The 13,741-nt window shown below is 43.8% G+C and overlaps 1 protein-coding gene across 1 annotated transcript in view; it reads right to left on the reverse strand.

Annotated features, from left to right (window-relative positions):
- The window catches only part of LOC126188794 (uncharacterized), a 108,878-nt gene extending 95,811 nt beyond the window's left edge, over positions 1 to 13,067 (reverse strand). Inside the window, exon 1 of the mRNA XM_049930408.1 lies at positions 12,868 to 13,067. Within this exon, the coding sequence (XP_049786365.1) occupies positions 12,868 to 13,067 (200 nt within the window). The remainder of the gene's footprint in view (positions 1 to 12,867) is intronic.
- Positions 13,068 to 13,741: the final 674 nt, after the last annotated feature.

Here is a 13,741-nt window from a genome sequence, read left to right on the forward strand (position 1 = left end):
TAAGAGTAAACACCCCAAAGACGTGAAATAGCTGTTATATATATATATATTTTAATTTCAAGTTTTGGGGTGGAGCATTTTTGTCGGGCGTAATGGTCTTCGACTCCTATCCTTCCTTTGTGACTCAGGTGATCAAAGGGATTTTTTGTATTAATATACTGTGTAGTAATTTACTGTAATTTCCGGATGTGTGAATCATCATTCAAGGCACGATACAGAATTATTCATTCGTCGATAGTTACCAGAAGTTGTGACCTAATCCTTTCGCGATGTGCCTATAAGAAATTTCATTAATATTTCCTCTGTGTGTGTATGTGTGTGTGTGTGTGTGTGTGTGTGTGTGTGAGTGTGTAAGGGACCCTAAAGAAACAATATTTTATGATACATTTCATCCAGTGTTAACCTTATACCGTCTCATGCTCCACGTTCCCTTGCAATTTCTGGAAAGTCAGTGATCAAAGGCACCTAGATGCAAACATATTTTCTCACCACACAGAATTCAGAAAAGTCTAGGTGATCCGCTATGTATGATGAACCCTCACTGTGTAGTTAAGTCGAAGCCATAACGATTTCTGCCGCAGTCTGGCAGTGCTTAATAAGTAACCTCACGACAGTTTAATAGATCAGATGTTCAATCAACATGGCGTAGTACGCCAAAGAACCAATACATGTGTTTTTTAACGCTGTGACAGGTTTATCTTCGCAAGTTTACGTCAGTGACAGAATTTAAAAAAAAAAAAAAAACTCATGGGACTTAACTGCTAAGGTCATGAGTCCCTAAGCTTACACACTACTTAACCTAAATTATCCTAAGGACAAACACACACACCCATGCCCGAGGGAGGACTCAAACCCCCGCTGGGACCAGCCGCACAGTCCACGACTGCAGCGCCCCAGATCGCTCGGCTAATCCCAGAATTAAGCGCCACAATCTTATCTTTACGAATACAAACCAATAGCGAACTTACTTGGCCAGGATTTACTAATTCCTCTTTCTCCGTTAAAAACATAACGACATTGCTTTTCCCCTTCCAATACGTTGCTAGTTAAAAACGAATTCATTAAGTTGGCTTTGTGATTTGGGTGCCTACTCATTACATTTTTATTTCGTTTTGATTATGAATAAAAATGCTTAGACGACCGTCGAGTCTTGTCTGTGTACACCAGAACGGCTAAAAGACTGAGGACTGTGCTGCGTCACGAATTCAGTGAAGATCGTGATGTGAGACTTGGCGAAACTTGAGAACATCAGGCTTTAACTCTCTGGAAACTCCGTCCGAAAGTAGCGCAACGTAACTCTCATCGAAAGTGTCGTATACGAGGGTTGTCCAGAAAGTACAGCGTGTTTCAAAAATGACCGGTATATTTGAAACGGCAATAAAAACTAAACGAGCAGCGATAGAAATACACCGTTTGTTGCAATATGCTTGGGACAACAGTACATTTTCAGGCAGACAAACTTTCGAAATTACAGTAGTTACAATTTTCAACAACAGATGGCGCTGCGGTCTGGGAAACTCTATAGTACGATATTTTCCACATATCCACCATGCGTAGCAATAATATCGCGTAGTCTCTGAATGAAATTACCCGAAACCTTTGACAACGTGTCTGGCGGAATGGCTTCACATGCAGATGAGATGTACTGCTTCAGCTGTTCAATTGTTTCTGGATTCTGGCGGTACACCTGGTCTTTCAAGTGTCCCCACAGAAATAAGTCACAGGGGTTCATGTCTGGCGAATAGGGAGGCCAATCCACGCCGCCTCCTGTATGTTTCGGATAGCCCAAAGCAATCACACGATCATCGAAATATTCATTCAGGAAATTAAAAACGTCGGCCGTGCGATGTGGCCGGGCACCATCTTGCATAAACCACGAGGTGTTCGCAGTGTCGTCTAAGGTAGTTTGTACCGCCACAAATTCACGAAGAATGTCCAGATAGCGTAATGCAGTAATCGTTTCGGATCTGAAAAATGGGCCAATGATTCCTTTGGAAGAAATGGCGGCCCAGACCAGTACTTTTTGAGGATGCAGGGACGATGGGACTGCAACATGGGGCTTTTCGGTTCCCCGTATGCGCCAGTTCTGTTTATTGACGAAGCCGTCCAGGTAAAAATAAGCTTCGTCAGTAAACAAAATGCTGCCCACATGCATATCGCCGTCATCAATCCTGTGCACTATATCGTTAGCGAATGTCTCTCGTGCAGCAATGGTAGCGGCGCTGAGGGGTTGCCGCGTTTGAGTTTTGTACGGATAGAGGAGTAAACTCTGGCGCATGAGACGATACGTGGACGTTGGCGTCATTTGGACCGCAGCTGCAACACGGCGAACGGAAACCCGAGGCCGCTGTCGGATCACCTGCTGCACTAGCTGCGCGTTGCCCTCTGTGGTTGCCGTACGCGGTCGCCCTACCTTTCCAGCACGTTCATCCGTCACGTTCCCAGTCCGTTGAAATTTTTCAAACAGATCCTTTATTGTATCGCTTTTCAGTCCTTTGGTTACATTAAACCTCCGTTGAAAACTTCGTCTTGTTGCAACAACACTGTGTTCTAGGCGGTGGAATTCCAACACCAGAAAAATCCTCTGTTCTAAGGAATAAACCATGTTGTCTACAGCACACTTGCACGTTGTGAACAGCACACGCCTACAGCAGAAAGACGACGTACAGAATGGCGCACCCACAGACTGCGTTGTTTTCTATATCTTTCACATCACTTGCAGCGCCATGTGTTGTTGAAAATTGTGACTACTGTAATTTAGAAAGTTTGTCCGCCTGAAAATGTACTGTTGTCCCAAGCATATTGCAACAAACGGTGTATTTCTATCGCTGCTCGTTTAGTTTTTATTGCCATTTCAAATATACCGGTCATTTTTGAAACACCCTGCAAGTTCCGATCGGTCGCGAAATGGAAACCACAGTGAAAACCAGAAATGTTTTATTTGCAACAGTTAGGTACACTTTCCACCTACTTCTCTACATAGTCGCCACTCCAATTTCGAGTTTTGTCGTAGTGTTGTATCAACTTTCCAATATCCTCGTCGTAGAAAGCAGCCGCCTGTGCTTTCGGCCAGTTATCTGCACTGGTCTGCAGCTCGCTGTCTGTGGAAAAATTGTGTCTTCATAGCCAGCGGTTCTTGTGAGAAGAGATGAAACTCAGGGGGAGCCAGTTACGGACTGTATTGTGGGTGATCAAACACTTCTCATCGGAAACGCTGTAGGAGCGTCTTCATTGCCCCTGCAGCGTGCGGCCGAGAAGTGTCATGAAGAATGAACTGCTCGACAGTTGTGTTATGTGGGCTGCTTGACACAGGCGAAATCTCTAACCAGGCCCTCATACTTGGAGGGAGACGCAATTCCCTATGCATCTCTACATGCTCACTGTTCTCTCAAAACTGAAAAGAGCGACTCGACACGATAGACGGGCGTACTAGAGACACTGCCGGTGCAAAGCTTTACCAGATTTTACCAGCGGTTTCCATTTCGCGACCGATCGGAACTTACTTTCAGGACAACCCTCGTATTATCTCGTTCCTCAGAATCATTGACTCAAAGAGGCTTGAAGTTAATTCCATCCAACGTAACATATTGGGAGTGGAAATTTTGACGGGAAGCGGTGCAGGGGCGGGCATGCTTTTATACCCTGAATCCCGCTTATTCCTAACAACTTACAATTTCGCTTTCAAAGTGTAAAAGTTCCTGTTGAGCTTATGTTAAGCCCTGACTACAAACAAGGCCAGTCTCCATGACTCTCTCCCATGCTAGCGGAGCAAACAAGCTCTTCGTTCATGTCTACAGCCATACAACTTAGAATGTTGCGTACAAAGGAGCTCTATAAATCAAAAATAAATTCCAAGCATGGGAAATTTTGGACATAGCTATAACTAAATACCTGGGCAACGCCGGGTTTTCAGTTAGTGATAATAATAATGATAATTGTATGACGTTATTGGCCGGGAGACCCTGTGTAGAGATGTTCAGCCGGCTTGTGTAAACCTTTTGTATTTGATGCCACATAGGTGACTCGCGCGTCTTTATGATGAAGAGCAGCTGAAACAATTAGGACAGCGAAGAAATCTCCGATCTGGCCGGGAATCTAACTTGGGACCTCTCGATCCAGCGGCATCGATGCTATCCAGAGACTACGAGCTATGGACAGTAATTGTATCTATTCTATCTATCTATCGCTTGCGCCTTCGTCCCGCATTGTGGTTAATTCGGATTTGGGATGGAATCAGAGTACCCCATCTGTCTGCATCTAGTGTAAATCATGGAAAAGGGCGGATGTGTTTCAAATATCTGTGAGTCGTGTAACTGAGGCGGGAAGTGGGGACCAGCCCGGTATCCACCTAGAGGGATGTGAAAACCGCCTAAAAACCACATCGAGGCTGGCCAGAACACCGGCCCTCGTCGTTAATCTGGCGGGCGGATTCGATCCGTGGCCGGCGCGCCTACCCGAGTCCAGGAAGCAGCGCATTAGCGCTCTCGGCTAACCTGGCGGGTATGGACAGTAATTGTATGAAACACTGAAAAACTAGTTTTTGTTGCCCCTGGAAGTCGTTAGATAGGCAGTCTGCAGCTGTCACTGGGTGATCAAACGGTTCAAATGGCTCTGAGCACTATGGGACTTAACTTCTCAGGTCATCAGTCCCCTAGAACTTAGAACTACTTAAACCTAACTAACCTAAGGACATCACACACATCCATGCCCGAGGCAGGATTCGAACCTGCGACCGTAGCGGTCGCGCGGTTCCACACTGTAGCGCATAGAACCGCTCGGCCACTCCGGCCGGCGTGACCGGGTGATCATTTCAGATGTTTAGTAATAAAAATCTCATCCACACTCCGTATGCGAATGGAAGGGGAAGAACACCTAATAAATAGTACAGTGGAAAGTATCTTTTGCCGAGCGCTTCACAGCGTTTTGCATAGTACGGTTGTAGATACGGGGGTTGAACAGAAATACGGAAACACAGAGAGCAATGCATGCTCGAATATAAACGCAGGTTCTAACCGAGTTAGCACGTTGCACTGTTGTACTTGACCACGAACGGCAAACGTGCAGTGCCCTCGATTTGCTGGAAGTGCCAATCGTGGTCAGAACAGCGTTCTGTGTAGTTGCGAGGACTTTGTGTCGAAACTCAGTGAATGCGAAGTTGGACGTACTCTTGGTGCTCGTATAGTAGGTGCTTTTGTAACCAAAGTAGCCAAAGTGCTGGCTGTTTCAAGAGACACCGCATCGAAGATTTATTCTGTGTACAGTGAAAGCAGTAAAACATTGTCCGCTAAGTCACAACGTGACCAAAAGTGTGATCGTGACAAACAGTCATTGAAGAGGACCGTGACGAATAATAAGAGAACGTCAGCTGCAAAAGTCACTCCACAACACTATCACTACCAAGACAAAACGAAACGAGCTCCATAAGTTGGGAACTGCAGAGCGAGCTGGAACGCCAAAACCACACAACAGCCACGTAACAGGAAAATGGCCGAGCGGTTCTAGGCGCTACAGTGTGGGACCGCGCAACTGCTACGGTCGCAGGTTAGAATCCTGCCTCGGGCATGGATGTGTGTGATGTCCTTAAGTTAGTTAGGCTTTAGTAGTTCTACGTTTTAGGGGACTGATGACCTCAGAAGTTAAGTCCCCTAGTGCTCAGAGCCGCGGTGGTCTAGCGGTTCTGGCGCTGCAGTCCGGAACCACGGGACTGCTACAGTCGCAGGTTCGAATCCTGCCTCGGGCATGGGTGTGTGTGATGTCCTTACGTTAGTTAGGTTTAAGTAGTTCTAAGTTCTAGGGGACTTATGACCTAAGATGTTGAGTCCCATAGTGCTCAGAGCCATTTGAACCATTTTTTTGCTCAGAGCCATTTGAACCATTTGAACAGGAAAACGTAATGCCGAAGCCGTAAAACCTGGACTATCTACATCTACGTGATTACTCTGCTATTCACAATAAAGTGCCTGGCAGAAGCTTCAATGAACCACCTTCAAGCTGTCTCTCTACCGTTCCACTCACGAATGGCACACGGGAAAAACCAGCACTTAAATTTTTCTGTGCGAGCCCTGATTTCTCTTACTTTATCGTGATGATCATTTCTCCCTATGTAGTTGGGTACCAACAGAATGTTTTCGCAATTGGAGGAGAAAACTGGTGATTGAAATTTCATGAGAAGATCCCGTCGCAACGAAAAACGCCTTTGTTTTAATGATTGCCACTCCAGTTCACTTATCATGTCCGTGGCACTATCTTCCCTATTTCGCGATAATACAAAACGAGCTGCCCTTCTTTGTACTTTTTCGATGTCATACGTCAGTCCCACCTGATGCGGATCCCACACCGCACAGCAATACTCCAGAATAGCGCGGACAAGCGTGGTGTAAGTAGTCTCTTTAGTAGACCTGTTACATCTTCTAAGTGTTCTGCCAATGAATCGCAGTCTTTGGTTTGCTCTTCCTACAATATTATCTATGTGATCGTTCCAATTTAGGTTATTTGTAATTGTAATCCCTAAGTATTTAGTTGAATTTACAGCCTTCAGATTTATGTGACTTATCGCGTAATCGAAATTTAGCTGATTTCTTTTATTACTCATGTGAATAACTTCACACTTTTCCATATTCAGGGTCAATTGCCACTTTTCGCATCATGCAGATATCGTATCTAAATAATTTTGCAAGTCGTTTTGATCTGATGACTTTACAAGACGGTAAATGACAGCATCATTTGCAAACAATCTAAGACGGCTACTCAGATTGTCTCCTATGTCGTTAATATAGATCAGGAACAATAGAGTGCCTATAACACTTCCTTGGGGAACGCCGGATATTACTTCTGTTTTACTCGATGACTTTCCGTCTATTACTACCAACTGTGGCCTTTCTGACAGGAAATCACGAATCCAGTCGCACAACTGAGGCGATACTCCGTAGGCACGCAGTTTGGTTAGAAAACGCTTGTGAGGAACGGTGTCGAAAGCCTTCCGGAAATCTAAAAATATAGGATCAATTTGACATCCCCTGTCGATAGCATTTATTACTTCGTCGGTATAAAGAGCTAGTTGTTTCACAGAACGATATTTTCTGAAACCGTGCTGACTATGTGTCAATAAATCGTTTCCTTCGAGGTACTTCATTATGTTCGAATACAGTATATGGTCCAAAACCCTACTGCAAATCGACGTTACTGATATATGCCTGTAATTCAGCGGATTACTCCTACTTCCCTTTTTTGGTATTGGTGTGACTTGAGCAATTTTCCAGTCTTTAGGTACGGATCATCCTGTGAGCGAATGGTTGTATATAATTGCTAAATATGGACCTATTTTATCAGCATACTCTGAGAGCAACCTGACTGGTATACAATCTGGTGAATAAAGTGATTTAAGCTGCTTCGTTACTCCGAGAATATCTACTTCTATTTTCTCGTCTTGACAGTTGTTCTTGATTGGAATTCAAGAATATTTACTTCGTCTTCTTTGGTGGAGGAGTTTCGGAAAACCATGTTATTACATCTGCTTTAGTGGCACTGTCATCCGTGACATAACCGTTGTTATCGCGCAGTGAAGGTATTGATTGCGTCTTGCCACTGGTCTGCTTTATGTATGACCAGAATCTCTTTGGGTTTTCTGCCAGATTTCGAGACAGAATTTCGTTGTGGAAATTATTAAAAGCATCTCGCATTGAAGTACGCGCCATATTTCGAACTTCTGTAAAACTTGGCCAAATTTGCCGATTTTGCGTTCTTTTAAATTTGGCAAGCTTTTTTCGTTGCTTTTGCAACAACGATCTGACCCTTTCTGTGCACCATGAGGGATCAGTACCATCATTTATTAACTTATGTGGTATATATCTCTGAATTGCTGTCGATACTATCTCTTTGAAAACGTTCCAGAACTTTTCTACACTAACATGATCAGATCGGAAGGAGTGAAGATTGTCTGTTAAAAAGGCGTTAAGAGCATTTTTATCAGCTTTTTTAAATAGATATACTTTGCGTTTCTTTTTGATGTTTGTAGGTGTTACCGTATTCAGTCTAGCAGCAACTGCCTTGTGGTCGCTAATCCCTGTATTAATCACGTTACTCTCTATTTGTCCAGGATTATTTATTGCTAATAGATCAAGTATGCTTTCGCAACCATTTACGCTTCGAGTGGGCTCATGAACTAATTGTTCAAAATAATTTTCTGAGAAAGCATTTAGTACAATTTCGGATGACGTTTTATGCCTGCCGTTGGCTTTAAACGTATAATTTTTCCAGCATATCGACGGTAGATTAAAGTCAGCACCGACTATAACTGTATGAGCAGGGTACTTATTTGAAATGAGACTCAAGTTTTCTTTTCACTGTTCAGCAACTATATCTTCTGAGTCGGGAGGTCGGTAAAACGATCCAATTAATAGTTTAGTTCGATTGTCAGGTACAACCTCTATCCATACTATTTAACAGGAACTATCTACTTCAATTTCACTACAAGGCAAACTACCTCTGACAGCAATAAATACTCCACCACCAACTGTATTTAATCTATCCCTTCTGAACACTGACTATAAGCAATGGAAGACATTAATTTTGTCGGATGAGTCTCGTTTCACACTGTTTCCAAATTCTAGCCAAGTTTCCGTTTGCCATACGTCGTCCAAAGTCTACGATTCAGACTGCTTGCCGCCAAAAGTGAAATATGGCGGCCATTTGGTGAGGATTTGGACAGCCAGTCGTGATGCTCCGTGGGCGTCATGCTTGCACTGTAACATCGCGTTACTGACAAGGATTTTGTGACCGGTTTGGCTGGTAAGGTCAATTTGATGGTACGATGTTTGTTCGCCAATAGTGCCTCTGTGTTGCAAGATGTTAGAACCTCTGTTCACACAGATGTGAGCAAGATGATGAATTTTTGCAGCTCCCCTGGCCACCACATACACCAGATGTCAATATTATTGATCTTCATGATCTACTTTGGGGAGAAGGGTTGGTCATTGCTGTCCACTTACATCATCGTTACCTGAACTTGGGACAATTTTGTAGGAGCGATGGTACAAGATACCCATGAATACTGTACCTGTATACAGTGTCCCCCATTGATCGCGACCGGGCCAAATATCTCACGAAATAAGCGTCAAACGAAGAAACTACAAAGAACGAAACTTGTCTACCTTGAAGGGGGAAACCAGATGACGCTATGGTTGGCCCGCTAGATGGCGCTGCCTTAGGTCAAACGGATATCAACTGGTTTTTTTTTAAATAGTAAACCCCATTTTTTTATACATATTCGTATAGTACGGAAATAAATATGAATGTTTTAGTTGAACCACTTTTTTCGCTTTGTGATAGATGGCGCTGTAATAGTCACAAACATATGGCTCACAATTTTAGACGAACAGTTGGTAACAGGTAGGTTTTTTAAATTAAAATACAGAACGTAGGTAGGTTTGAACATTTTATTTCGGTTGTTCCAATGTGATACATGTACCCTTGTGAACTTATCATTTCTGAGAACGCATGCAGTTACAGCGTGATTACCTGTAAATACCACATTAATGCAATAAATGCTCAAAATGATCTCCGTCAACCTCATTGCATTTGGCAATACGTGTAACGACATTCCTCTCAACAGCGAGCAGTTCGCCTTCCGTAATGTTCGCACATGCATTGAGAATGCGCTGACGCATGTTGTCAGGCGTTGTCGGTGGATCACGATAGCAAATATCCTTCAACTTTCCCCACAGAAAGAAATCCGGGGACGTCACATCCGGCGAACGCGCGGGCCATGGTATGGTGCTTCGACGACCAATTCACCTGTCATGAAATATGCTATTCAATACCGCTTCAACCGCACGCGAGCTATGTGCCAGACATCCATCATGTTGGAAGTACATCGCCATTCTGTCGTGTAGTGAAACATCTTGTAGTAACATCGGTAGAACATTACGTAGGAAATCAGAATACATTGCACCATTTAGACTGCCATCGATAAAATGGGGGCCAGTTATCCATGCACACGACGTTTAAAGTCGTCGCCATGTAATTCCTGGTGCATAGGAATATGGTACTGGTGCAATCGATGTTGATGTAGCATTCTCAACACCGAGGTTTTTGAGATTCCCTATTCTCGCGCAATTTGTCTGGTACTGATGTGCGGATTAGCCGTGACAGCAGCTAAAACACGTACTTGGGCATCATCATTTGTTGCAGGACGTGGTTGACGTTTCACATGTGGCTGAACACTTCCTGTTTCCTTAAATAACGTAACCATCCGGCGAACGGTCCGGACACTTGGATGATGTCGTCCAGGATACCGAGCACCATACATAGCACACGCCCGTAGGTCATTTTGATCACAATAGCCATACATCAACACGATATCGACCTTTTCCGCAGTTGGTAAACGGTCCATTTTAACACGGGTAATGTATCACGAAGCAAATACCGTCCGCACTGGCGGAATGTTATGTGATACGACGTACTTATACTTTGTGACTATTATCGCGCCATCTGTCACAAAGCGAAAAAAGTGGTCTAACTGAAACATACATATTTCTTTACGTACTACACGAATATGTAATAAAAAATGAAGGTTCATATTTTAAAAAAACGCAGTTGATATCCGTTTGAACTATGGTAGCGCCATCTATTGGGCCAACCATAGCGCCATCTGTTTTCCGCCTTCAAGCTAGAGCAGTTTCGTTCTTTGTAGTTTTTTCGTTTGATGCTTATTTCGTGAGATATCTGGCCCGGTCACTATCAATGGACCACCATGTTTATCCATTCCGAGATGACTGGAAGCTGTTTTGAGTGCCAGTGGAATACACCTTTTAGTAACTGGAAATGTGTTTTGATGCTTCTACATATCTGCCCGACACCTGGAGATGTACGAGGGTGAGTTAACAAATAAGTCGCAAACGCCAGAGTACCGCATATCGTTTTAAATTTCGTGCCTGTACGTATCTAGAAGGTGGCAGCACATGTTGCCTGGAAGGTAGCCTATACACAGGCTTTTAACGCCTTGTCGGTGGGGTAAGTGTTTATGTTCACAAGGGTAGTATGCTGGAAAGGCTCGTACACGTGGCTCTGATGTCTCTGTCCCAGTTTACGACTTATTTATTGTCTCTCCCTCGTAGATGGCTGATGTATGGACTATACAGGGTGAAAAGTATTTAAAGCGACAAACTCTGGGAGGTTGTAATGGACATCAAAACAAATATTTTTCCCTAATGTCATTTTTACCTATGAGGAGTATTTAAACCGGTAGAGGAAGATTTCTCTGGCGGCAAATTAATTAAACCAACAAACACTTTTCCATTTTTTTATGACCAAGAGACAACACATTAACACAACCCAATTTGAATTATAGTAGATTTTCAAAAATGCCTCCATTGACATGTAAACAAAGTTTACACCGTCGGATCATGTTCTGTCTGACACTGGCAAAAACCCCAGGAGTATCTTGAATTGTTCCTGCTGCTGCTACTATCCCGGCTACCAGATCCTCTTCTGATGCAACAGGAGTTGCGTAAACAAGGTTGCTCATCTCCCCACACAAAAAAGTCCAGATGGGACATATCTGTGGATCCAGCAGTTCATGGTACAGGACACCTCTGCCAATCCACGTTTTGGGAACCGTCGGTCTAGGACTCGACGCACACGATGACTGAAATGTGCTGGCGCCCCTTCATGTTGGAACAACATGCGTTGTGTTGTAGGGAGCGGGACGTCTTCCAGCAAGTCTGGAAATGCTCTGCCGAGAAAATTGTAAAAGTGCCTGCCATTTAATGGCCTAGGTAGCAGATACGGCCCAATTAAACAGTCCCCAACCACACCGACTCACACATTAACGAAGAACCGCACTTGTTGTTGATTAATCAGCTGTGCGGCTCGTCCGTTGTGGTGCGCTACGTAATACGCACCAACCGCATCAGTGTACTCACTCCAGGTGTATCGCTCCATTAGTAAACAGAGACAATGCACTACTACACTGGTGGACAGCAGTTGCCTACAACTGAAGAGGGTAATACGCCCTCTAACAACTAAAGATCGTAATACGGCCTCTAACAACTGAAGAGCGTATTACAGCCTCCACCGGTTTAAATAATCCTCATAGGAAAAAATTACATTAGGGAAAAATATTTGTTGTGATATCCCCTACTACCTCCCAGAGTTTGTCGGTTTAAATAGTTTTCACCCTGTAGAGCATAGGTAAGAGTCATTTAAATGCTTTGGCACCAATTCATAATTACTTTTGAATGCATTATGGGAACAGCAGTGATCAATGTCTTGTAAATAATTACTATTAAAAACAGTCTTGATCACGATTTATTTAACAAGGTGACCGGTTTCGACCACTACTGTGGTCATCTTCAGACCATTGAGTAGGAACCTCTTTCTATTGGATTCTCCAACAGAAAGAGGTTCCTACTCTTGCTGCTACAGTAGTGAGAACTCAGACAGTGAACACCCAACACAGGACCACGTTAGAAAAGACGGGATCAGTCGCTCTCTGCTGAGCTCTCATTATCCCATAGCAGAATTCCCTAATCTACTGTGGTCATCTTCAGACCATTGAGTAGGAACCTCTTTCTGTTGGAGAATCCAATAGAAAGAGGTTCCTACTCAATGGTCTGAAGATGACCACAGTAGTGGTCGAAACCGGTCATCTTGTTAAATAAATCGTGATCAAGACTGTTTTTAATAGTAATTACCAATTCATAACTTGTATTGCTCAATTTCATGAAGATAGTCATCTATCAAGATGACTCATCGGTGCATTAGTCACGTTCATTGAGGGATTCCTTCTGTACCGTGCAAAATATAAAGCAGGACAGACTGTCGGAGTGAGGGAAGAGGGCCGAGGCGCTGCTGTACGTTTGAACTCACCGAGAACGAGGAGGATGCACGCCCTCATGGTGTTTGCAGGGACAGTGGGCGCGCGCGGCGCTAGCCACTGCCTTATGTCGACAGGAGACAGCGGGCGAGCACGGTTCAGCTATCACGCGTGCGTGACCGTCCGCTGTCGCACGCTGCTCGGCCGCTCGCTTTCGTAAGCCGCTCAGACTTTGTTTTCTTAACGCTCTCATTAGAAATCCGTGTTCTATGAGGAAACTCAAGTATTACAGGCCACCTATAGCGCGTGATGAAGCAAATCTCGAAGTAGCAGGGGGGAGACAGAAGATAAGGTGTCCCTTAGGAATCAGTAGTACCGCCGCTGTTGTTTCCCCTGTGTGTACACTTGCGAGGTGCCGGAGCTAGCAGTGTGTTTAACACTAAATTCTTTTAGAATATTCATATGTAAAGGATGCTCTAAGCCCCCCATTTTCTAACTCCGACTTTCGCTGTTGCACATGGATTAAGAAGAAACACGAACTGTAATCGACCCTGCAAGTGGAGTAGGAAAGAGTTTGGCACCTGCAATAATTTAATTTGATAGAAATTAATTTGATAAAGGAAAGTTTAATTAACGTAGTGAGAAATGAAAGGGTTGCTCTGCCGATTAACAGAATGAAGTTCTGTCCAAAACATCAATTTTATTTATTATGAGTAAACTCAAAATAATAAACAAAACACATGAAACATTTACAATACATCAAATTGGATACTCAAATAAATGCTGTGAAGGTGAAGTTGACCATAAACTAGCTTGTGACATTTATGTCCAAGTGGTATGTGGAGCCAATTCCTTGCAACTCAAATCTTAAGAGAAACACCCAGCGAACCCAACATTAATTGCTGCTACAGTAGTGAGAACTCAGAC

The sequence above is a fragment of the Schistocerca cancellata genome, chromosome 5 (assembly GCF_023864275.1).
Source record: "Schistocerca cancellata isolate TAMUIC-IGC-003103 chromosome 5, iqSchCanc2.1, whole genome shotgun sequence".
Taxonomy (NCBI): domain Eukaryota; kingdom Metazoa; phylum Arthropoda; class Insecta; order Orthoptera; family Acrididae; genus Schistocerca; species Schistocerca cancellata.